Raw genomic sequence first — 24,054 nt, forward strand, 5'->3', positions numbered from 1 at the left:
ACCTATTTCATTTTCATGTATCACTGTATTGGTAAGATAGACTAAAGTACTTTTTAACATGGAGATTATGACTATGTATACTTATGTTTCAATTTCACTTCATGATCCATATTTGAGGATCCACTATCACAGACAAATTACGTTTATGTGTGTACTACTGGGCTTCGAGTGTATACCACTCATTTTGCCTGTTCGAGTGTTATTCATTCGAGTGAAGAAGCTGTCAATACACTATCTATCCTCATCCGTGTGAACTATTTGCCACTCATTGCCAGGGCCAGATTAAGACTAAATTGGGTCTGATGCTTGAAACCTTCGGTGAACAATAAACACAACGATGTTATAATTACATCACAGCACAAAGAATAATAGTAACTGTATAATAAGTAATGCTGTGTCTAGGCGTCCGGAATTGGGGCTCCAAATTTCATTCTAAGATTTATTTTCCGGTTAATATAGCAAAAGAAAACTGTTCAGCTTTTGGAAAATTCTCGTCTGTATTCATCTGGGAATATTTCAGGAATGGGCCTAATGCTGCAGCATCAATAGCACCCACCTTAACCCGGCCCTGCTCATTGCAGCACTTTAGTCTATACACAACAACACATGAAGGTGTCAGTCTTTATAATGAGATGCTTTCTATCCAGGTTTCCTGAGTGTTGCATCTCATCATTGCCCTCACATGTGGACAGATTTCTTATCTCATGGTCTTCTTTCTTTCTCTAAAGTGGGATGCTAAATGGATGGTCCCAGACACTCACTAGATACCCATGAATCACCTGTTAGTGGCAGTGCCAATTACCTAATACCGGTTGGCCACAATTAAATTCCCTCTTCTCAGACCCCTCTGGAGCCTGTTCAAAGCAACAGATTGTGCTGAAACTTAGTATAGAGGCTATGGAAGTGAATGTTTATGAAGAAAGAATAATTCAAATTTTCACCACCTGGTGCAAATGTGGCGCTGAAGTAACAACAATCAGTAATTTAAGTTTATGTCAGTACAGCAGTGTTCAATATGCCCCCTGTCAATGTTGGTTGGTTGATTTGGTGTTTTAAGTCCACTTTATGCACAATAAGGCTAATCGGAACTGCACCTAGAGTTTAAAGTGGGATCCGAACCATTATGTGCCTCCATTGGGTATCGAACCCCTTGATTACCCTGTCAATGTGAATGTCCCTTTGGAAAGGTAAGACAGTGTGATCAATGGCTGCATGAAGCCTTTCCTGGAATGTTGTTCATTGTGCACCAGATTTCAGTGCCACATTTCAACCTGGTGGTGAAAATTGGAACTCTTTTTTTCTTGCATCAGAATTTATTTCTACATGGTCTCCGTAGCCTCTATACCAAGTTTCACCTCTACCCGATGCTTCGACCAGGCTCCAGAGAGGGGAAATTTAATTGTGGCCACGTGGTACAATATGATACTCCCAGATGCCAGACATAAGACTAAAATATAGGATACAATTGGGAGATTTAGGTGGTGTTGTAACCACTTCAAAAACACAGATGCAGATGATACGAGCATTGTGCTCACTGGCAAAAATGAACAAATACTAAATTCAAATATAAAAAAACACTTCAAACAAACTCTGCAAATGGTTCCCCACAAATAAGTTGACGATTAATAATAACAAAACTTTAGCAATAAAATTCCATCATTCATGAAATAAGAAGAATGAAGAACCAGTAATAAAAATAGAAAATGAACACGTCAAATATACAAATTCCATAAAATTCCTGGGTATTTGGATACAAGAAAATCTCAACTGGGACATACATATTGAGCACCTAGCAGGGAAATTAAGCAAAACCATATATGGTATCCAAACCTTAAGAACCATAACAAACAGGGAGACAATAAGAACAACATACTTCAGTCTTTTCCAGCCTCAAGTAACATACAGAATTGTATTTTGGGGGGAATGCTAGAAACAGTGCAAAAATTTTCACTCTGCAGAAGAGAGTAGTACGAATTACGGCAGGAAAGAAAATAAATGAACCATGTAGGAAAATCTTCAGGGATCTCGGCATTCTGCCTATATATATTAATTACATTTACTGTGCTATCTAAAACAAGATATGTCTAGATTCTCCAAATGTATCAAGGAAGTACATCAAAACAAAAAAAAAATACAATCTGGTTATACAAACCCACAAAACCACTCTTTTTGAAAAAGGTATCCACTTGTATAGTAAATTACCTGATCACATAATGAAATCAAGTACCCAGTTTAAGAAGGAATTATCAAAATTCTTATTATGACATTGTTTTTATTCAATAAATGAATTTCTAAATTTTTAAATATTTATAATTATATAAACTGTCAACAAAGAGAGTTCAATTGTACAGAAAAGGTTATTATACCATTTATATTATCATATACAAATTATTCACTATGTGCTATTATTGTGCCTAAATGATCATTAATTGGTTCTTTATATACTTTACTTTCTTCAACTTTCTTCCATGTTGTAAAGTTACGTATTTACATTTACATTTCATTATACATTTAAAATTGTCTTAGCTTATTATTGTGCTTGCCTTAAATATTATATGTAATTTTATTTCTATATTGTATTCTTCCATTATTTGGATTTCTTTCATGTAGAAATTCTTCAAATCATTACTGTTATTCTTGTCTATAACTGTATTAATATTTTATTACCTTATTTGAATTTCCTTCATGTAGAAATTTTTCAAATCATTACTGTAATTCTTGTCTAAATTTGTTTTAATATTTTATTACTGTATGTATTATTATATGATGATTTCTATACCTATGGACGTGGATCAACGGAAATAAAGAATTATTATTATAAAGCTTTAATTACTAATGTTATTTTCCATTTAATTTGACAGACTTTGGAGGCCGTTGGAAGATGGTACACTATTATGCCATGGAATTCTTCTCACCTGTTATTGTTTCTCCATATTCAACTATACTGGATCAACTCAATGTATATGTCATATCTGATTTGTTGACAGATGTGCCAAATGTGACTCTTGTAACAAGAATTTTTAAGTGGAATAGCCTTGTTCCCTTATCAAGTTTTGACTACAAGTTCAACATGGTAAGATGCAATGTGTATATATGTGTACATAATTATATACAGGGTGACTGGTAATTAGATGTATTTCCTGAAAGGGGTTAAAGTAGAGACAATTTGCAATAAATTTGATCATATGATACCCCATCCAAAAATTAGTAGTTTTCGAGATAATCGAATTTCTATTGTTTTTTTAAAAAATGACAATTTTTCACATAAAAAGATGAATTGAGAAAAAATTGCTCATTGTATGGAACTTATTTCAGCGTTTTCTGATAGCTAACAAATAAGTGGTTCGTTGAAAAAAAAGTTTTTCCCAAATAACAATCACATGTAAGTAACGGGTGGGTCTAAACTTATAAGTGGTGATAAAACATTGCACTCTTAGTTTACTTGGCAACGTATTAATAACAAAAATGTTATGACACGAAGCGTAAAAATTACTTAAATTTCTTCCTTGAGTCATCAGCTATCCAACAAGTTACAAATGTTGCTAACATTCACATTTGTGTACAAGAAATAATACTTCATTCATCTTCATGTGAAAGGAATCAATGAACAATACAATTAAAGAACATTACACGTCTTGCTCAAAGTGGGCACCTCCGTTACGAATGCAGGCACGCAGGTTTTTATGGACATTTGGTCTCTTAACTCGTGATGTGATGGTGTCGTTGATGTGTTGACCAGCTGTTAAGATCCTCTCCTGAGCTCTTCTTGCGAGTTTACTGGTGTCTTGTCATGTGGCTCCAAATGTAAAAGTCGCAAGGCGTCAAATCAATCGGGGGATCAAGCTGGACAGTCATCATGCTAATAAATCATGTCACGTCTTGTAGCTAGAGGCACATCCTCCAACAACATTGCCATCCCGTTCCTCAAAAAATGTTCATAAGTGATACTATTTAAGATTTTGGGCAGGAAAAATGGCTCGATCAAATGATTGTTGATGACACCCATTCATACTTCTGCCTGGGCGTGCGACAGTGGCTGGATGACAATTACCCAAAGAAATTTATTGGCCGAGGTGGCCCGATTCCCTGGCCGGCTCAATCCCCCGATTTGCAACTTGCGACTTTCACATTTGGAGCCACACGAAAGACTTAGTTTACAAGACACTGGTAAACTCGCAAGAAGAGCTCTGGGAGAGGATCTCAACAGCTGGTCAACACATCAATGACACCATCACATCATGAGTTAAGAGACCAAATGTCCGTAAAAACCTGCGTGCCTGCATTCGTAACGGAGGTGCCCACTTTGAGCAAGATGTATAATGTTCTTTAATTGTATTGTTCATTGATTCCTTTCACATGAAGATGAATGAAGTATTATTTCTTGTACACAAATGTGAATGTTAGCAACATTTGTGCCTTGTTGGATAGCAGATGACCCAAGGAAGTAATTAAAGTAATTTGTATGCTTCGTGTCATACCATTTTTGTTATTAATACGTTGCCAAGTAAACTAAGAGTGCATTTTTTATCATCACTTGTAAGTTTAGACCCACCCGTTGCTTACATGTGATTGTTATTTGGGAAAAACTTTTTTTTCAATGAACCTTTACCTTTAATAATTAAAAAGAAATACAAAACACGTAATAGAGTATTGTAATATCTGTTCTATTTTACTAACTTCATTTTATAATCATATTCATGTATTAACATTGTACAATTTTATAATTATTACTTAAAAAATATTAACAAGTTGATATGCTGTGCATATAGTTGTAACAGTGTGAATTTGGATACACTGATCACAGTGGCGTCTCGTCCCTTGGGGCTTCCGGGGCTTAGCCCCTAAAGAAAAACGGACGTATTCACGTAATTATCAATCACCATAACGCATAACTATCACACAGTCTTTTAAAAGGTGATTTTTACCCACATAAATTTATCGTCTGTTGCAATGGATACAACAGCGCTCCTAGCGGCATTGATGTCAATTATTGTTTTCCGGGGCACATCGCAAAGGAAGGCGTGGCCTACACCCACCTATGCTACAGTGAAGGTCACGTGCTAGCAGAGAGAGGAGGGGAGAGTGCAATGGATTTGAGTGCTGATTCGGGGCTAGCTCCGTTGCATCGCGTTCGATCTCGCGTGTTGTTCTGTAGTGTTTTTGGTGGCTTTCATTCGCTATGTTTGAGTGAGTTTGGCAGGGTTGATGTTCGAACACAAATTGATGAAGGACATAGGCTGTCAATTACAAGACACAATGAATTTGTCTGGAAAAATAGGCATATATTAAATAGAATTATCGATTGCTTAAAATTCTGTGGTCGACATGAACTTGCTGTACGAGGACATACTGAAAGAGAACAATCTTTAAACAGAGGCATCTTCCCAGATTTATTATCCCTTCATAGAAGAGGGAAAACTAAAGAGGGAACTTCGTGTTCTTTATTGTAGTGAAGAGTTGAAAAGCATAAACTCTGTCAGTAGATTGCATTCATTTTTTATTTAAAATTATTTAGAGGGTACCTTTTCAGGAACAGAAAAATGACAAACATAGTTTTAATAACTCCAGTGGAATCAGCTGAATCTGAACGATGTTTCAGCACATTGAAGCGTATTAAAACCTGCTTAAGAAATGCAATGGGACAAGACAGACCAAATGCCTTGGCACTTGCTTACAATAGAGATAGAATACATTTCAAACATAGTGGGCTTCAATGAAAAAGTAATAACAAAATTTGCTGAGCAAAAGAACAGGAGTCAACGTTCTTAGAAAGGTATGTTTCACAACAATACCTGTTTCTTTTGTAATCATGTGAATTGTCATTATATTTTAAATTCTTTAAAAAAATAAGTCCAGTTTTGTAGTTTAGAACAAGATAAATACCAGTTTTTTTGTAATTCATGTAATTTGTCATTACATTTTAAATTCTTTCAAAAAAGTAAGTCCAGTTTTGTAGTCTAGAAGAAAAGAAATACCTATTTTTTTGTAATTCATGTGAATTGTCATTATATTTTAAATTCTTTAAAAAATAAGCCCAGGCCAAATTTGAGACCACGAGACGCCACTGCCTGATCATCTAAAAGATCGCGGACTCAGAGAAAGGAGTCATAAAATTTGGGATAAGACTAAAAATGGTATTTTATGTTTGAAAACGGAATGAATCCATAAAAACTTTGAAATATTTTGCATAAGGATTCATATGTTTGATATGTATCTTAAAAATTGACATGAAGAAGCACGAAAATAGTGACTCGTCAAGAGGATAGGACTTTCAGATAAGTATTGATAACTTGACAAGAGTATAAAATACTTGCTAATAGCATATTGAACATTTGTGTTATCAATATTGGACATGTTCGGAAAAAGTATATGATAATTATTGAAAGACGGAAAACTGCAATTTTGTCCTAAAGATGGATTTCTGCATATTTGATTTCTCTAAAAACGTGACAACTTGTAATTTGTAAAATTGGAGCTACAAATTGATTATTTTTATGCATAAGCATATGATGCGTAAACTAAAAATGCAAATTTCAGTTATGTTCATGTGTACATTGTTAAATAGAAGATTTTTGACGTGAAGCAATTTTCTTTTAAGAACTTTCAATCTGGTTATTCCTTAGGGCCCTGGACTTTATGTCCTATAAAACTGTAAAATATGTATGTAATTACGTCATATAAATTGGAAAATATGTCATGAAAAATTACAGATATGTCAGAAAAATGCAGAAATATTCCCAGTAAAGTCAAAAATATGTACAATAGTACTCTCGAATTTCTCCCATACCCGATAGAGTAGAGTAGGGGCTGTAATGTACCGAATGTTATTTTTACTTTTGACTGATTTTTGTGAAAAGCGAAAAAGGCAAAGAAATGAGAACAAAACTTCTTTACTTCCCATGCAACAATGAGAGAGAACATTTTTCCTCAATAATGTTTGCATGGCTATCAATTGTTGGCTGGATAAAAAAAGTTGGGTATTATTGTTCTTCCTCCGTAATTTCCATATCCTGCCATCGACAATATAAACTATCCGTTGTGCTAAAGCTACAAAGAAAAAAATATGAAATAACTGATTATGTGCGAGAGAATTACGAAATTATACAGAAATATGTCTTATTACAACAAAACTGAAGAAATATGTTGTAAAAATGCGAAATAGGTGAAATATGTCAAAATATGCTTTGTCAAGTTTGTCTATTTCGACTGATTTTCAACAGATATGTAAAGATCTCAGATATGATTAGATCCAAAGCCAAATGAAAAATATGTTATAACATAAATTCCCGGGCCCTAGTAATGAGTCATATATTTTCTTGGTAAGACTAAAAAATCCTGAGACATGATAAAATGATTGATTTGGTAGACACATAATATGCATCACATTACAGATATGAGTGCTGAAATTTTATCTCTTGCAAGTGATATACTGATAGCTGATTAATTCAATTTTTTTGTTCTTGTAAGGGTAAACTTGTATTTTTTACGTTACCGAGAGGCTCCGTATAACGTTAAAACTTCAGATTAGTCACATACTTATACAGACGGTCACCAAATGCATGAAAGCTCCAAGAAGGAGCAGCAAAGTGTCGTAAGATTTTTGTTGAGCCAAATCATGAAACCGATAGAAATCATCGCCGCATGACAGTCCAGTACAGTGATAATTGTATATGAGTCGATCACAAGTGTACGAGTGGGCTGAGAAGTTCAAACAGGGCATAACCAGTGTTGAAGATTCTCTACGTCCAGGTCGCTCATTCACTGCAGTCACGGAAAGCAGCATTGCTCAAGTGGGGAACTTGACATGAGAGAACCGTCATATTACTGTCAGTGAAATTGCTTCCCAGATGGAAATAAGTGTAGGATCAGCCCACCATATCAGTCAGACATACTGAGGTTCAGGAAAGTGTGTGCGAGGTGGGTTCCAAAATGTTTGACAATGGAAATGAAGGAGAGACGTGTTGATGTGTGCAGGGAGCTTTTGCACCATTCTGAAGTTGACGGTGAGGCATTTCTTCATCGTATTGTCACTGGAGATGAAAGTTGGGTTTACTTCTATTGGCCCACAAGAGGCCAATTCTTGAACATTACATGCCCAGAGGTTATAATGTAAACAGTACCACGTACCGAAATCTTTTGCGCGAAAAACTGAAACCAGCCATTCTGCACAGACGACATGGTCTGGTGTCCACTGGTGTGCTTTTGCTCTATGACAATGCGAGACCACACTATGCCAATGTCACAATGTCTACCATAGAGGACCTAAAGTTTGAGTGCTTACCCACCCTTCATATTTGCCCGATCATGCACCTTCCGATTTCCACACCTTTGGCCCACTGAAAGATGCACTGAGTGGATCGAATTTTCAGAATGATGACTCAGTGGTGCATGAGTGGTTATGCACACGTCCAAAAGATTTTTTTTCCTGTTGAATCAGTGTGTTTATCAAGCACTGGTGTAGGTGCAATGAACTAGGTGATACTATGTTAAAACATAGTATTGTAGTTCTTTTGGCACTTTTATTCAATATTTGTTACAACATATTTCCGGTTATTGTATATTGAATGATCATTGTATAGACATCATAATCTCTGTATGACTTAGATAGTGTTTCTGATCCCTTTAAATCAACCTTTGAGGTTAGTCCTAAGCTGAAATTGAGGAATGCCAGAGGTATTTATCAGAAGAATCATTTTTCTTGAGAACAGCTTTAGTCTCCACCATGCCTTCATAAAATTAAAAAAAAATCTTACCCCACACATCTGACCCACAACGCAAGATTTGTCTTTTTGAGTTTGTGTCAAGATGTAGGAATTTAAATTCTTGTTGCAAGTCCATATTGGAAGTACATGTATTCTTCTTGGCCATACTTTTTCACTGCTCTACAAATATAGAACACCCTGAACATTTTGTTTGTTATGAATTGCTTGAAACACAGTTCAGCTGTTTTACCACAGTTTTTGCCATGACACTAGTTTAAAAATTCTATCAATTTTTTTTAGCATGAAATGTCTTTAAAATTGGGACAAATAGAGGAGTTTTAATTATATCGATGGGGCAACTGGGTTATGCCTCTGACTGTCTTGGTCAAACGGAACTTATGGTCACCCTATAAAAGTAGCTTCCATTAATACATGAGTAAAGTCTCATGTATTGTTGATGAAATATAACTATGTCATATAAAGCTACTTAATTTAAATCAATCATGACTTAGTCTCAATACAATTGTGAACCTGTGCATGAATTAAACTTTAAGTTTGTTCTACGCAACATAATCTCATTTTTGGAATATTGTAAAGTCATTGAGCAACTTATTCTTTAGATTAAGTGCCAGAAGATGGAAACGTGAAGTTCTAACCTGGTTTTGGCATTTTCCACTCAATTTTTCAAGCTAACTCCATTTCTTCTTCTTCTACTCAAATATTAATTAATTTAAGTTTATTTCTGTTCTTGGCTATCAAAATAACAAGATTTTGGTTGTTCTTTTTATTTTTTAACGTCAATCCCAAGGACTGACAAGTTTCACCCAGTGGCATATTATCCCACGTTAATTGGTTTACCCCCAGTAACAACTTTTTCATGTATACAGAAATTACGGGAAAATTTGAAATTGTCAGACATCTGCTTTGTTGTATTTGCATGCCTGAATTGGTGTTTTATTTCTATATCTAATTAATATATAATAAATATGTACAATATATTTTTATTTTGCATAAACCAGGTCAATTTTCAGAACAAGCTACACATTTGACCCATCTTTCTGACTACCATGCATATGATGCCACTCATCCTGAAAAAAAAAAGTTACTAGAATGTGAAACAAATCACACTTTTACATAGCTCTAATCTTTAATTTTGCTGATTGTGTTATGGAGAGAATGAAGGGGGTATGTTCCCAATGATTTAAAAGTGATAACATTTTTTCAACTTTCAGGCTGCTGCTTCTGCCAAGAGCATTTATGTAAAGGAAATCGGTCCATTGCTTGAGTCATCAGGTTGTGGAAGTGGCTCTGATGCAATCGACAGTTGCTTTTTCCACTTTTCACTCAAAACACAAGATAAGTCCAGCATTTCACCATACAATTACCTATTTCCAACCAACTTTAAAAGCATAAAGGGCCTACAAAATGTTGAGATAAAGGTAAGAAACAAAATTTATATATATTTTAAAAAAATTGATGCAAAATCATTAACAGTGTTATATTAATATTATTTCTCATTTTGAAAAGGTTTTTTGGTTTATTTGTTGAATTGTTGCTTTAGGTACACTTTATGCACAGTTAGGCCAATCGAGACTGAACCTACAGTTTAAAGTGTGATCCAAACAACTATGTAATGTGCCTCCACTGGGTATTAGGGTGTATCGAAGAAACTTTTTTTCGATATGTTAAGGTAGCTAGTGTGGAAAAGTGGTCATTTGTGACCAAAAAGACATCTGATTTTTTCAGATTTTCTTGGAGGTCGTTTAGGTGGCGTGCATCGACCTTAAAATTTTGATAGTGATTTGGTTATGCAACACGCACAACAATTTCACAAAAATGTCATTATTTGGCTATTTCATGTCTTTTTTTCTGCATTATGGTCGTTTATTGTTTTGTTTATGGCAAATATGTTACATTCGTGCCTCAGGGGTGGTTTCCTATGCTGTTTACGTATGCTTTTGGTCAAAAATTGTCAATTTGAGGCTAAAAAATCCATTTTTTCTATTGTTGGCTTCCAATTGGTTTCGACGTTGTGTTTTATTCGAAAGTTTTCCGATATAAAAGACTAAATAAAATATTTTGGCTTTCTAATTGCTAACAGTTCCTCAATTACTGTCCAGCGCTTCGCTTAATTTCATAGCTTATTATGCTTTGAAAATAACCCAGAGCTTACCACGAGGAGGTGGCTGGACTGCGAGCTCCACCCACTTGCCCACCCACCCACCCAAATTATGTTGGCAAACATAATTTTACTAAGGGGCAGGCCAAGATTTTCTTCTAGTTTTCTCCTTGAACTTTATAGTCACTTTTTTGTTCGAAATGTCGGCATATGTTCTCTAGATTCCAATTTGGTTTTGATGTAGCCATGATGTGCGCTGGCACCGAAAATGGAAGAAGCAGCCTCTGTGATGATTTTCACAAGTCGCTTCACTCCTTGTGTGTGGCAGGGGAGGTCTTGAATTTCTGCTCTTTTTTTTGTTTTTAATGTAGTCATCTACTTCTTTATTTGTAATATTATTGGTCAACGGAGGCTCATGGAGGGAGCATGAAGCCCAATCAACCATGTCATAGTGTTGGTCTGCATTAAAATTGATGGTTGGTAAAACAAAAGTGCAAATTCTTTTGTCTTTTTTCAATCCTCTTGCTTTCTTAATTCTTTGCCAACCAAGACTTCTTATTTCTGGGTTTTGGTCGGTTATTAGAGCCAGCAGGAGATTTTCAAGATGGGCGAAGAATGCGTTATGTTGAATGACCCTATCAATCAGATATCTCAAGTGGTGTGGGAGAAATCCGAACAAGTGGATCAAATTCTAGAGGTGTCGGGCTACATAATTGTGTACTACACTGGTGTGGTTTGAGTTCAAGAAGGAACCATCCATAACTGACCATAATGCAGAAGGAAAGACATGAAATAGCCAAATAATGACATTTTTGTGAAATTATTGTGCGTGTTGTATAACCAAATCACTATCAAAACTTCAAGGTCGATGCGCGCCACCTAAACAACCTCCAAAAATCTGAAAAAAATCAGACGTCTTTTTGGTCACAAATGGCCACTTTTCCGCACTAGCCACCTTAACATTTCAAAAAAAAAGTTTTTTTCGATACACCCTACTGGGTATTGATCCCGGGATCCCTTGATTACAAGATGATAACATAACAAATACACCATTTGGGAGGCCTCAATTTGAAAAGGTAAACAAATTCATGTTTAAATCTACCTAACAAACATAAATACCACAGTACATTCCTTTAACCTTAACACCACACGCATTCCATTCATAATACCCATGGCCATACACAGAATAGACAGAAATAATGGGCAGGGTTCAAGGGATAGTAGCTCAATGATGGCAAAAATTTCATAGATACAATTTAATTGTTACTATTTACTTATTATGAATAATAACTTTTAAATATATATCTAATAAAATGTTCTCTACACAATTTGGATGCAAATATTGGCTTGATGTGTGTATATATAGGCTATCAATATTAATTTTACATTTAACTTTGTTATAACTGAGATTTTGTTTTTGAAACACTTCCCTCCATGGCAGGGGGGTTAGCATAGCATTCTATGAGGTCAGGGGCCACATGTTTGAATCCTGGTCTGGGCATAGGTGTTTTTTGTGATTGTGCCTTCATCAATTTCATCATATCATCACTCATCCTCATATTCGCCATTAGTCAAAAGTGTCAGAAATGTGAAGTAAAATAAACAAAATCAATCAATTGATCAATTAAAACATTTAGTTTGTGTGTGATATAAATCATTTTCAAAATCTGTTAACCAACCCAGTGTTTTGACCAATTTTTATTTGATTATTCAATTATGCAAAATAGTCACTAAACCACTGGGAAGTATTTATGCATACATAACTAACAATGCATCCCATAGATACACATCTTTGATAGCCTTAACATGTAAAGCATGTAGTGAGATTCCGCAATATTTAATACACAGAGGCACGTGCGCGAGCATCACTCCATTTTCGAAGTAATTGACTCACTGCCAACTAGGGACTGAATGTTTATTGCTGTCAGTTGCCCCAGTGCCTTGGTAAGAGTGAAGGGGGAAGTTAGTGAGGAGGCCTTATTTCAAACTGGTTTTATTACAGTTTATAAAATAAAATTTCCTAATTGCGGAGTCTCACTCCATGGTGCATGTGACGGAGGGTTAATGTAGTCATGTTAATTCACAAAATATTTGAGGCAATGTCGATTTGATTTTTGTTAGTTAGCATAACTTTTCTGCCACTTTGGCTAATATCGATGATGAGGATGAGTGATGATATTGATGAAGGGACACTCGCAAGGAACACTGAAAGATTCGAGACCCCTGGCATTGTAGTGGGCTCTGCTAACCACTCCACCATGAAGGTTGGCAAAGTAATGTTGATGTGGTAAATGTGGTTTAAAATTACTTACGTGAAATTTAGAAATTTCGGAACCAGACACTGTACCCTTAGTGAATGAAGACAGTGCATCTTCGAAATTAATAGGATTTAACCATTAAATTGTACAATGCGGAAGTGCAAAATTTCTAAATATCACGTAAGTAATTGATCTGTGATATTCTTTTAATTCTGCAACAATTGTTACCTTTACATCAAAATACAGTGGTAGTTAAACTATATATTATTTTCTCTTTCAGGTATTGAGAATAATGGGCCCTGCATTGTATAGGGACCCACACTACAGCTCAGTTTTCCATATATTTTTATCGACTGATAATGTTGCATGTTTTGTTTGGCTTGAGGTGGATGGCATCCCTGGAAGGTTCTCTGAAAATGGATTCCTCATAGTGCAACCAAACAAAACAGTGAAATTTTATGCAAAAGAACAACTGACAAGGCACCAGCTTTCAAGATCACTTACATTAACAGCTATTAATAATATAGCTTAAATTAACAAACTGACATATTTTGCAATTGTTTTTGAAGCAAGAGGCCTTGCGATATATTCAGTTTTTAGAGCTGTTTACTCTTTTTTGCAATATATTGCTCAATCAACAAAAAGACACATTTATATATACTGTTATCACCAAATAAATTATTTTTGTCACATTATTATTCTTCATTTGTAATATTGTTTAGCAGAATGAGAATATGCAGAATAATACATATAACACGTATTTTGTAATTCTGTGAAGGTAATCAAAAAAGTTCTGTTGGTTTCTGATTAAGCACTTAGCATGCTGTGTGTTCCAAAGTTACACAGTTAAGATAATAGTTATTTGATGGTGGGAATATAGACATTCAACCAGCAGGTTATGATCAGATAAAACTTATGAAGGGACATTCACAATATAACACGCATTCCCACGCTAAGATTCGAAGCTCGCGCCGTTAGTGTATACAGTAAGATTAATACTCTCGTACAGCATGCATATTAGGGAGATTTCACACCGAAGTGGCAAACGATATATGTTGCCTGGAAACAAACCAATCAACACCAACGTTTCACACCAATAGCGGCATGACAGACTGCACAAGCTCATATTCCATTGGTGGCCCTTCTTTGGTCTGAAAACTTCCTCAGCCCGACATAAACTCAGATACATATTTCGACAATGATGTGAAATAGCATTTCAAGCTCATCACAATTTTACACCTGGGAACAACTTTTTGTAAATTTCCATCTGGATTTGTCATCAATAAAATGTGATAGAAGTAGTTAGGGAGGGAGTAATTCATAATGCAAATTTGTCATGTAGTAACTATGCAATAGTTGCGGCCACTAGTGGTCCCTGGTTTGATATTCGGTGGAGGCACATAGTGGTAAGGATCACACTTTAAAAACTGTAGTCCAGTCCCGATTAGCCTTACTGTGCTTAAAGTGGACTTAAAACTACCAAATCAATCAATGAATCAAATCAATCGTAGACACTAGCGTACGCAGAATATATATATACAGGGTGTCATTTTAATGGCGCCCACGGACCACGGAAACGTATAGAGGACATCAAAACAAACAACTTTTTTCAGTAACATTTTTCTCGTTGGAGCATCGTTTCGGCGCTACAGGCGTTCAAAAAAGCCCGTTTTGCCGCCTGAATGCTGGCAACCACACACAACATTTGATTGCATTTGTGACGTCATATCCCGTCGTGAAGCGATGTGTTACAGGGTTGCCAGGAACACACATATTCTGTGAAAAATCACATAGCTACATTCAGCCACATTATGTACCGTAAAACAAAACGAGAAAACACGTTCTGTAACCTAACAGGAAGTAAACAAACGATACGAAAAATGGTAGAAATAAAATAGAATTCAAGTGGAAGTGGTCATATCGAATTTTGTATCAGCTTACATGTCAAATATTTGCAAATCTAGTTACCAAGTTGGCATCTACAATTTAGTCTATCCACTTCGTCCTTCTGATACTAGTTGTCTGTGACACACTGAACAGATGACAAAATAGAAATGAAAGAACTCAAAATTCCAAAGGTAAGCAACACATAATATAATGTATATTCAGGGCATTATGAGGCAAGTGACAAAAATGGTTGAAAATATAGGGATATAAATAGTAGTAAAACAAACTCTCCGACGACTGTGTTTATCTATGCACCGGATACACATGTAATAGTTTGCAACTGTGAACAGGGTAGTGTATTCGCTACTGATTCATAATTAGATTGTTACTGTGGTTGTACGTGTTTTAGCCGTAATGTAACAACGTGAACCTCGGATACAAACCTGTAGATATCAACCTTGCAACGAGATTTGCAAATATAATTGACATGTAACTGGGCGTAAACAGCCACATGTAAGTTGTAAGTACAATAAAAGTTATTGTTGTTGATATTTGACATGTAGGCTGAGACAAAATCCGATATTGACTTTTCATTTTGAATACGTTTTTACCATTTCTCATATCGTTGGTTCACTTCCCCCTTCCCCTGAGATGTTGCTGATCTTCTGGCTAGTAGGCTATGATGTTCGGTATACTGGACGCGTTTCTCGCTTAGTTTTACAGCTAATAATGTAGTTGGTAGTTTATCATTTTTCACAAAATTTGTGTGTTCCTTGCAACCCTACCGTGCGCTGTATCGCTGCAGGAAATGATGTCACAGATACGATCAAATGTTGTGTTGGGTTGCCAGCATCCAGGCGGCAAAACAGTCTTTTTTGAACGGCTGTAGCGTCGAATTGACGCACCAACGTGAAAAATGTTACTGAGAAAAGTTGTTTGTTTTGATGTCCTCTACACGAATCTGTGGTCCGTGGGCGCCATTAAAATGACACCCTGTATATATATATATATATAGAGGGCAAACGTAAAAGTGGATATCTCATGGCTGTGTTCTAGGTATGGCCGGAATACACTTAAACAATTTTGTAATTGCCACTTTTAAGCTTTATTGTAAAAGTTATTCAAAGACAAAAATGATGATTAGGGATCCTTTAAAGGGGGTTGCATTTTCCACTTTGTTTTTTTCAGAGTTCTATGCTACTTTCATTTGAAAATGTTGATTTTGTAAAATTTATGGGAAGGGCTGTAGTCACATCAGCTCCCCCTTTAGTACACCAGTGGTTGACGGGCGATTGCTTCTCCTCCTAAACAAACTATTGCTCTTTAGAACATTTCAACTTTATTATAAATTTGCTTTTCCATTAGCAGCGTTGGCCGGTCTTCTGTGAGCCCCCACATGCAAAATATGCAAATAATTGCCAACAGTAGTGTAACTCATATGAGTATTGATAATGTCACAGAGCCGGGCGGATATCAAATGGTTAGCTAGCCCCTCTCCTCAGATAAGAAATTAATTCTGTCACCCTGCCTCCCATGGGGACCGAGGATGTAAAATCGAAGAGTTGTATTCTTAAGTGGGATATACGAGACGGTGCTGACAAGGCTTTAGCTTTAGCTAGAAGAAATGAGATTTGGCAAATGGTGTTAAGGTTTTTATTCAACATATCCTCCGTGGAGACCAACACACATGTGCAATCTACCTCGCAACTTTTGAAGACCTTTTAAAAAATGTATTTGATTGCTCCTGCGAGTCCCCTTCATTTTGGGGGGGGGAGCACATAGAACACTACGTTAGTCAATTTTTGCATTGTGACAGAGGTCTGTTGCCATGGTGCATTGTTATGGAGGAAAATTACTCGCTTGGACAACTTCCTGCGTCAGTTTCTGCTTCAGCTGATCAAGAAGTGACGTCCGCAGGATTTTTTTCCAGGGAGGGTCAAGCAAGATATTTTTTCCGGGGGGCAAGGAGGCATATTTCCCTTCATAATAGTGATGCTTCCTCAACAACCACTGCTTCAGTCTCAAATTATCAAGATTCCTTGAACACCCTTCAAATAGTTAATACATATTACTTTGACTGAAATGAAATTATGTGTGAAATTCATTTTCAAGGAGGCCCACCACCCCCCCCCCCCCCCCCTTTCCGGACGTTCATGCTTGTATTGGAGATCTTCTCGAGGTACTAGTAAACTAACAGTAGCTACACCATCCTTGTCCCACAAGACATTCGCAAGAACCTTGGCAGAAGACTTCTGAACACTGCACTTCTTTGGAGCGAGAAAGAATTCAACACAGTAGCATGACCTATGAAGTAACTTCTTCACAGATGTGTAACACGTTTCATGCTGCTGTAGTTCCATTAAGGCACATAAGTATAAGATATATTTGTTTTGATATCTTATGATGATTTATACTACCTTTCTTATACTTTCTACAAAAATGTTTGTGTGTTTTAGGCAATATGTGCTGGAATATTGTTTCAGGCTTCTTCTTATAAGCAAGAATGTAAATCTTTCACCATCGTGTTTATCGTCTAGTAAAGGAACCTATAGTAAAGTTGGGTACCCTCAGCATCCTCTGTGGTAGAACTCTGGAGCACTGAACCCAATGAGTAATTACACCTCGTCTAAGTTTCAGAATTGTCATCCTCTTAGGCAGTAGCGTACGGAGGATTTTATCAAGGGGGGGATATTTCGAAAACTTTCTACAAATTCACGTGACCATTGTTTTATTATACTTTAATAAATAATAATAATCATAATTAATTAATTAATAATAAATTAATTAATTACTTTAATTACTAATAAAATTGGATCACGGGAACCCCGCAAAAAATGGATTTCAAAATGGCTGACTGGCTGTTTTCTACTAAAGGCAAAAATAGAGCAATTTAGGCTTTTTAGAGAGATATGCTGTTTTCATTTTATTTAACAATATTTAAACTAAAACTATCTTTCAATATAATACCATTTCTTATCCAATTTTGATATTAAAAATTGTTTATAGAGGTTAAAAATCGATAAAATAACAATTACTTCAAATATATTTTTTTTAAGTTCTCTTAATTATAAAGTCAACTTCTAAGGGTGGACAAAGTTTAATTAATCGTCTTCATCACTGTAATCACAGAGGGTGCAGTTGGAACTACAGCCCCTCCGGAAATTTTGAGAAAATTAAAATTTTAAAATGAACGCAGTAAAGATCTAGAGAAAAACCAAAGTGCTAAATGCAATTCCCTCTTAAATTAATCCGTAAATTACAATTTTGAGTAAAAGTTTCTAGTACACGAAATATTTAGGTATCCTCCTGTAGAACGTAGCCAAATAATCCTCATTATTACATTAAGAAAAAGTACTGCCCACACTAGTGACTGTCATACTGTCTGTCATGATATTATTCAAACCACTGATTTGCTAACACTTGCCACAAGCTGTTGTACAGGACAATCAAGTTGTTGTTAGCAGTAGGAAATAGACAGTTCAATGTCCTCCTAGTACTAGTGGGGCAGTAATATTAGGGGGCCTATTTTTAACTAAAATTGAGCTACATTTTCATATCTTTTGGTGGATTTAGCTAATCTATAAGTGTAACAAATTGCCTAATTTTATGCTAATCATCCTACAAGGTCTACAATCTTATTGTTAGGATGATTAAAATTAATCTGGTGAATTTTGCAGTGTAACAATCTTGTGCCTATACTGTGATTGCAGGGGGTCATGTGACCCCTGGTGATTTGGCTGAGCACTCAATGTGCTGACCAATGACAAAGCAGCTTAGTATGCTCTGGCCCAATGAAAATTTTTGAATATTACCTCCAGCAGTAATTAATATATAGTGATATTATTAAATAAAGGAATTACTAGCTGTTTTTAGTTGCGGAATGGTTAGAACAGCACGCCATGACAAAAGGGGTCTCTGGTTCGAATCCTGGTCTTGACATTTTTTGAGATTGATCTTTTATTAATTTAATCTTATCATCACTAAATATTTTTGAGACTATACATAAACCAAGTCAGAAGTTAATACTAAAATTATTCCATAGTAAAATGCATATGCACTTACCTCTTTTTTCAACTGCCGTACCTTGCGTCATTATATATTCATAGAGAACACCTATCCCAAATCAAGATTTGAACCCGGGACCAGAGTTGTAGCATGCTGCGACGCAAGGGGTCTCGGGTTTGAATCTTGCACAGGTATGGTTATGTGTGAATATCTATTCACCAATTTTTATTATTTCATCACTCATCCTCATCGTTGCGATTAACCAAGAGGCACAAAACGCGAAGTAAAATAAAATAAATTAAATCAAATCAAATCAAGAGGATGATTACGTCCTCTAACTAAGACTGTTTATTCATCTAGTGTGTTATTCTGTTATCTGTTTAGCTAGAGACACTCAATATATCAAGTGGATAAACTAGGACAAATAACCTGTCGATGCTAGCATGATCGGCAGCCATATTAACCTTGGCTGCATAAAGCCCGGCAGCTATATTAATCATACTGCGACACTGGCTCATATTCTATGCTATAAATAATAGAAGAGAGATTTGTCACAACGATAATTTGTTCGCAGAAAAGCTGTAATTATCTATCATTTGTCTCTCTGTTCTGAATTGTCGTGTCCCGAGATGGAGAAATCTAACAAATAATAATTGTGATTTGTATTTGTTATCAAGCGTTTGCAATATATTACGATATTGCCGGGAGATTGATGGGTTGATATACTGTCACGCAGAACCTAGCAACTGACAGGTCGATTTAGCTACCACGTGAGGTCACGGTATTGACCAGTTGGTTAGTGCCGTATTGCAGAATAATTGTACTCAATTAGTAGACAGTATCAAGAGTAGCAGCAATGGGAAAGGTTTCTTGTGCCCCCACAACGTCTCTTGTCAGCCTCATCGAGAAGCGTTGCCGTTGCCTGATCAGCCTGTACCTGTTTCTTCAAATTGCCCCATTGATGCTTACTGTCAACCCATAACAACCATAACCCCCTTCTCTCTCTCCACTCTGCCTGCAACGTCTACTCTATCATCAGGAAACAGTTTCTCCAGTCGTTGGGCTTCAATCTCTGTTGATCTTCGGCCAACCAAATGAACCCCATGTTTTCCATACGTGTCAAAACTACCACACAGCCTCCAGTTGCTGCTTCGATGCCAAATTTCTCCCAGTCATCAGAAGTTTCGCCCCTCTTCCAGTGCTCATCTTTGTAGTAGTGCGTCAAAATATGTCATAGTGCGTCAATATGTGTCATGGTGTGTCATGATGCATCCAATTATGTTATTGTTCGTAATATTGTGTTATCTTGCATTATATTGCATCTTAGTGTGTCACAATGCGTCGTCTTGCATCATGATAACATGGTATATAGTTGGCCAAGATAAAGCAGTAAGAATTCTGTTGCGTAAGCACATATAGTGTTTGTCAAATTATTGGTTTAAGTAAGTTTTTCTTCAAAGTGCTAGTGTTGTTTAGTGAATTAAGAGCTCCTAGTTTGATTCCCAGGAGACTTTGTCTGTATTAAAATTGTTCTCATACAGCAGTGTTATGGCCTAGTAAATTAAGAGACTCTTGGCAACTGGAGTGTATATTAAAATTGTTCTGAGACTTGCTCATTCTTCACATCATATACAAAAGTCTTCTCTGCAATAAGAATAACACTGCATAAAGTGTTGTCGGGCAGAGGCTCACGGAATTCACACACAATCTTGATATTAGTTCTATCATTAACAACCACTTGTTTTCTTTTCGACGTATTGATGACAAACATAGGTTTGCGTGCCTTGAATTCACTGGGATTATAGTATACATCTATGTTTCCCTCAGTTACTCTCTTGTATGCGGTGTATGCTTCATATAATTTGAGATAATCGTCCTGCGCTCTGTCCAGATTATAATTCTCGCGAGGGACAATTTCATTGCACCCATTTTTGAAATAGACATTTTTAATCTTGCAATTGTCAAATTTACTCGAATCTTTTTCCTGGTTGTTGTTCCTCCCGGACCGAAACAGCACAATTACGAAATCTAGCATCATTACTGTATACTACTGAATTGATTAGTGGCGTCAATTTCATAATGCCCACCAGAGGCTGGTTTATGGACTCACTGGTAGGTGTAAAACTATGTAGATGGGCACTTGCGGATTTTTCAGAATATTAGCTTTGTATTTGAGGGCATAATTAGTCTCGTATTCCACTACTGCTATTCTTAGCTTCATGGTCTTGATACACTTAGCTGCTTCGGGTAGGCTATTGGGGAGTGCCGTGCCATCTGTGTTCAAGGTACTCTAACACATCACAGCGTCATTGTCGTTGGCTGCCCTCCGAAAAGTGACCCTCAAACCACCCTTCCATATGTGTGGCTCTTTGTCAGGATTTTGGCTCCTGCTTCGAATCCCCCTTGCCTGGTAATAGGTAATAGGTTGCATCTACTTTGGAAGTGATGCCCAGATAGTCTACTCGATCTATCACAGTACTGTGTTTTCTGATTTCAACTTGAGAGAACAAGTGTGGGACAAAATTATCTACTAGTTTTATGTTTGCACCGGCTGAAAATCCTCGCTGCTCTCATTTGTCACTACTTCAAATTTGATATACAGATCGGCCCTCTGAGGGCGCACGAAGCTCTCTCCAACGACCACGTCTATTTATATTTCCCGATTAGGCTGGTTGAGATTGTGAATCGTGTGAGATTGTGGAAAAAGTGCAACGATTAGGAGGGAAAGATTGAAATTCGTAACTCTCGATATGCTCCATGTTTATATATTAATTTCTATGCTGTGGATGTACCAGCAAAATCTACCACTTCTCCCTTTTCATTGGTTACCACCAATTCTATGTGGTCTATGAGATTGTGGCACACTGGAACATAGATCGGTTACGAGGGTGTGTAGACGATCAGCTCCATGAACTCGGAATTCGGTTTAAAAGTTGCTCGGAATTCGGTTTAAAAGTCGCTCTGATTCCAGTTTGTTTGTGACTGCCTATGTCTCCATCGAAATTGGTAATCATCAATTTTGCCACATTACAATGGATATTCAGAGTCCCTATGGCTCAGAATTTAGGAATATTGCCACCTATGTGTTTGATACCAGGCTCGAGTTTGGTGTTGTTCTTGAAACCCAGTAGTTTACCAAGTGTACCCAAATCCACTGTTTCAGTTGCAAAAACCAATTGCACTCTGTGTGTAACGGAGTTTTGTGATAGTAACACTCCTCTCGGCAGTTGAGCTTGTAATGTACATAGATTATACTGACCAGGGGTGATAACCTTTTTTCAATTGCCTACTACAATCATATTATTGTGTTCTGTGATGTTTGGAATAAGATACATACTGTAGAAAGCACAAAGAGCTCTGGATATAGGATAGATAATATCATCGTGTAAGCTGAGTTTCAATACCGAAGTCTCACTGGTGAGATGGAACACCCCCATGATGCTTCAGATGCCACAATGCTTTCTGGAAATCTTCAATTGATGGGTTATTTATTCGAGATAGGAAGGCCAGCATAGAAACACGTAGGTGGCCATAATTTACATCCTATAAACCCTGGATGCGCTTGTCACTATAATAGAGATTAGGAGTATTAAGATAACTGACTAAACCCCCCATTGGTAGTATGCCACCGAAAGAATCAAAAACAAAAGAAGTGTTGGCTTGTTTGTAATAGCAGATCCAGTGAGTGACTTGATTTTTGAAACTATCCAAATTGACTACTTCACACTCTTTTTTATATGGCCCCTTGATGGGTAGGGAATCTTACATGAGAACACCTCTGAAGTGTTTGATCCCCAGTAACTCGATCAAATTTTCAATATCAAAGTTGGAGAGCGGTTCTTTTTTTATATTTTCTCAGAGCTTTGATGCCCTTTGCTTTTTTTCTCCATTGCCAAATTGTGGCGCTTCTGCTCTTCCAGTTCGGCTTTGTTCTTTCTTGCATTGATGACTGTTTTTGCTTTGGCTGTGCTACCTCCTCCTAAACTTTCCATGGCGCCCAGAGCTGCTAGGATGGCAGGAATACTAAATAAAAAACTACCGGTGTGTTTCTTTTTTCTGGAACTCTGCAATCTTTTTAATTGAGATGTACTGAGAGTTAATTTCATTCCACGACCCTTACTCAAACAAGATTTTTTTTCTCCTGTTGTTTATTGGTGAGGCGACTGTCTAGGGATCCCAGAGATTTCAGATCTGAGTAAGGTACTTGGTATACGATACCTTTAGGTTTCATGATGATGGGTATTTATATATTTGCAAGATATTATAGTCCTCGCGCATTTTTTTGTTTCGTGTTCATAGCAATGGCCGTACCCTGTTCTGCTATTTTTTCACCTAATGAGGCATCTCTGCTGATCAGTCTTCCAAATGCTGCTTGCTCCAATTTTTGATCTGCTTAATGACGGGCACCCAGATCGGTGTGAGTATTGTAGGCAATATCATGGTCTTTACAAGCTGAATCCAAAGGATTGATTCCTCTGTCTCCTCTCTCCAGTGGCTGTTCTAGTTTGGTCCCTGGACCATAGTAGTGGTAACCGGGTAAGTGCATCTAGAAAGGAAGTTTGTTGATGATGTCATTAACCAAACCCCGACCCTTCCAGAATTTGGGGGTACAGTATTAGTAATTTTAATTAAGTATCCTATGCCTTTACTGTCATTTACAATAACATTTGGTAGTTTGGCACTGATCATACCACAATGCCTATTTCTTTCATTATAGAAATTATTGTTTCCAGCATTTTCCTCTTCTGCTATTACCAACAATCTATCTATGAGTTTTCTCACATCATCCATCCACGTAAACCCTTTGGGTAGAGTATTGTAGTGTTTGATGCCACTACCAGTTTTGAGTTGGTTCCATATAGGTTTGATCAAATTCTTGTATTTGTACCCCACTGCTATATTTAACTCTGTTCTGACTGGCATCATTGTTTTGGTACAGAGCATTAGACAGTATTAAAATTTCTGAGTAACTCTAATAATCTTCATTTGTATAATCTCTGGGGTGTTTCTTGGTGATGAGTTCCCACAGTTCCACAGTGCCCGGATATCTAGGCCAGCTATTTTATCCACCCAAATTGATTTT

The 24,054-nt window shown here is 36.6% G+C and overlaps 1 protein-coding gene across 1 annotated transcript in view; it reads left to right on the forward strand.

Annotated features, from left to right (window-relative positions):
* The window catches only part of beta-Man (beta-mannosidase), a 176,446-nt gene extending 162,675 nt beyond the window's left edge, over positions 1-13,771 (forward strand). Inside the window, exons 12-14 of the mRNA XM_083140766.1 lie at positions 2,862-3,073; positions 9,935-10,141; positions 13,360-13,771. Of these exons, the coding sequence (XP_082996892.1) occupies positions 2,862-3,073; positions 9,935-10,141; positions 13,360-13,611 (671 nt within the window). The 3' untranslated portion in view covers positions 13,612-13,771. The remainder of the gene's footprint in view (positions 1-2,861; positions 3,074-9,934; positions 10,142-13,359) is intronic.
* The last annotated feature ends 10,283 nt before the right edge of the window (positions 13,772-24,054 follow it).

Source organism: Lepisma saccharinum, chromosome 19, assembly GCF_977018435.1.
Source record: "Lepisma saccharinum chromosome 19, izLepSacc3.1, whole genome shotgun sequence".
Lineage (NCBI taxonomy): Eukaryota > Metazoa > Arthropoda > Insecta > Zygentoma > Lepismatidae > Lepisma > Lepisma saccharinum.